The sequence below is a fragment of the Papio anubis genome, chromosome 4 (assembly GCF_008728515.1).
Source record: "Papio anubis isolate 15944 chromosome 4, Panubis1.0, whole genome shotgun sequence".
NCBI classification, from domain to species: domain Eukaryota; kingdom Metazoa; phylum Chordata; class Mammalia; order Primates; family Cercopithecidae; genus Papio; species Papio anubis.
In genome coordinates, this window is record NC_044979.1 from 126,530,070 (window position 1) to 126,532,922 (window position 2,853).

The 2,853-nt window shown below is 59.6% G+C and overlaps 1 protein-coding gene across 1 annotated transcript; it reads left to right on the plus strand.

Annotated features, from left to right (window-relative positions):
- Positions 1–249: 249 nt before the first annotated feature.
- Positions 250–2,400, plus strand: LOC101016518. The gene is made up of 3 exons (XM_009202899.4): positions 250–705; positions 951–1,064; positions 1,313–2,400. Exons 1-3 carry the CDS (start codon positions 398–400, stop codon positions 1,875–1,877), a joined length of 987 nt encoding a protein of 328 aa, XP_009201163.2. The 5' UTR covers positions 250–397; the 3' UTR covers positions 1,878–2,400.
- The last annotated feature ends 453 nt before the right edge of the window (positions 2,401–2,853 follow it).

The following is a 2,853-nucleotide window of genomic DNA, read 5'->3' on the forward strand; positions in this document are numbered from 1 at the left end:
TCAGCAGCCCCTTAGCCTGTGAGCTGCCCTCATCCTCCTCACAGCCCTGAGTGAGGGTGCGCAGCCTCCTTGGGCAAGAGGATGGAGGCTCTGGGAGACTGCGTCGCACATCTCCAGTCCCCAGAGCGAGGCCTCTCACTTGTTGGGGCAGTGACCCGGGTCTGAAGCACCTCAGTGCTGCTCATGATTGCAGAGGATGTCCTCACCAGATAGGGGGTCCTGGAGGGCCTGGGGAATTGGTCTCTGACTGCCAGCAAAAGAAGCTGACATCGAGGCAGCAGGCGACAAACACGGAGGCAACTGACTTGCCCGACTTTAACCCTCAGGTTTTTAAAATAAAATGCAAATGTAGGGGCTTGGGCTCAGGACTCCTGGAGCCCCGTGGGGCTGAGCGTGGATGGTGTTCGGTGTCCGGCTTCACTCCCAAACCGCACCTGGAGCGTTTGCCGGGCGGAGGGGCCCCAGGGGGACTGTTCCCGAACAAACCCAGGCGGCTTCGGTCAGCAGCAGCCCCGCTGCTTTTCCACAGCGCGGGGACCCCCATCCCCGCCAGCCCCATCGCACTGTCCCTCTCAGGTCAGAGGAGCCCATGGAGGACTGCGTGGCATCAGGACCTGCCAGGAGCCAGGGCGACCTAGAAGAATCCGGGAACCTGGCGTCCAGCGAGGACGCAGCCCCCGGAGAGGAGAGGCCACCCGAGCAGGAGTGAGAAGGGGCTCCGCGCTGCTGGGCGCCCGTGGGAGCTGCAGGGCCCTGCCAGATGACCCCGGGTCCGGACCCTCCGCACCAGGTGTGGGGGCGGAGGGGACGTGGTGGGTGCGGCTCAGGCACCGGCGGGCGAGAGCCTGGACACCGCCGGGAGCCCGACCTCCTGGCCCTTTGCGGGAGGGGAGCGGGGCCAAGGAACAGTGCCAGCCCCTCACCACAAGCCGGCGACCCCATGACTCCAGGGGCTGCCGCCTCCAGCAGGTGAGCTCAGCCCGGGCGTCCCCTCCGCAACAAGGCCCGGATCCCTGCCTGGCTCCTGGAGTCCGAACTGTGCCTTCCGCAAAAGGGCTGCGCTCCAGATACAAGAAACGTTCTTCGCTCCCTGCTTTGTGGGCACTCGGTTCCTTGTAGGCGGTTCTGCTTGGCCCCTTGCCCTTATTAACCTTGACCGCGGCGGCTGGGTGGACGGGGGCTGGACACCCTGAGCTCCACCCGAGTTTTCTCTTGCTGGGTGACTTGGGCTCTGGCACTCAGGACCTCCGTTTCCCTGGCAGATAGATGAACATTGCTTGAGCCACTTTGTGTTCAGACGGTTTCTTCTTTTCAGAAAGTGGCCCCCACAGTGCCCTTCCCGGCAGCATGGAGTCGACAGCGGCAGCGTTTCTATCCCGCTCTGCGGGGCTGGGTGTGAAGGGGACTGTCCCATCCCGCTGTCCTCCAGGAGCGGCACCTTTCTCTCCGCAGACTTTGCTGAAGACGCGGCCCCCTGGTCAGGGGCAGAACACAGATCCAGGCCGCCCCGCTCCTGCTGGGTGGTGGAGAAGGAGGGCGGGCAGGTGCTAAGTGCTACTGTGAAACTAAAAATCATCATAATGAAGAAAGAATGGGTTTCGTATCTCTTAATTCTCACCATCAATAGGGTATTCATGGGCCCATTTGACAGAGGAGGAAGCCATCTGGAGAAGTTCCCTTCCTTGAGAGCCAGGCCGTTCCGTTCCCTGTCCAGCCCCGTGTCACCTGCTTCCCTTACAGCTCGCCCTCTCCCCCTCTCATCTTCAGAACACGCTTCCCCATGGGGGCAGGGATTTGAGCTCAGAGGTGTTGAGCAGCCTGTGCGAGGCCACAGAGCTCACGGGAGGAAGGACCCCCATAGTGACAGGGACAGCTGAGGAGGGAGCGCCCTCCTCTGGCTGGAGGGTGGGGTAGCAGCAGCTGCCAGGCTTCAGGGAATGGGGTGAAATGAGGGCCCTAGGGGCTCCCCAGGTGGAAGCACAGGTCTGGCAGAGGTTCCCAGGTGACTGGAGTTTAAGTGAGCGTCAGGGAGGTGTGTGAGGAAGGTGGAGATAGGTCCCACTCGGGCAGGTCCTGCCTGAGTACCAGCATTGGGGCTGGATCTTAACAGGGATGGGGGAATTTTCTGCCTGCCCTGGGGCTGGGGTTATGCCCTCATGGCAGGTACTGCTTCCTCCTTCCCCCATCAGGATGCAAGTTCTGGAGTCGCACAGGGTGAGGAACCAGTGACCCACCCGACCACCCCTCTGAAATGGGTCAAGGGGAACCCTGGGGCAGGACACCCTGCTGAGAGTCAGAGCCCTGAACTATTAAGAAAAAAAAAAAGAAGAAGAAGAAGAAGAAGACCGGGCACGGTGGCTCATGCTTGTAATCCCAGCACTTCCGGAGGCCGAGACGGATGGATCACGAGGTTAGGAGTTCAAGACCAGCCTGGCCAATATAGTGAAACCTTGTCTTTACTGAAAATACAAAAAGATTAGCTGGATGTAGTGGTGAGGAGAATCACTGTGAACCCCAGGAGGCAGAGGTTGCAGTGAGCCGAGATCGCACCACTGCACTCCAGCCCGTGCAACAGAGCTAGACTCCATCTCAAAAACAAACAAACAAAAACAAAAAACACTGCACAATGGAGGGCTATACAGGGCCACATGGAAGAAGGGAGACCCACATGGAAGGAGATGATCATGAGGCCAGGTGAGAACATGCAAAGGGCAATTGCAGGGGCTGGTCTGAGGTGTGGGAGGAGTTAAGTCAGTAAGGCAGGCTGTGCATTTTAGAGAAAGCTGCCTGTGTCAAAGGCTTACAGGTGCACACATTCACAGCATGGCCTCCACTTCATACATCAGAAAATAA

Coding starts and splice junctions, on each gene's coding strand:
- LOC101016518 (XM_009202899.4), top strand. CDS start 398: ATGGTGTTCGGTGTCCGGCTTCACTCCCAAACCGCACCTGGAGCGTTT. Junction 706..950: donor GAGAGGCCACCCGAGCAGGA/GTGAGAAGGGGC, acceptor CCATGACTCCAG/GGGCTGCCGCCTCCAGCAGG. Junction 1,065..1,312: donor TCCGCAAAAGGGCTGCGCTC/CAGATACAAGAA, acceptor GTTTCTTCTTTT/CAGAAAGTGGCCCCCACAGT.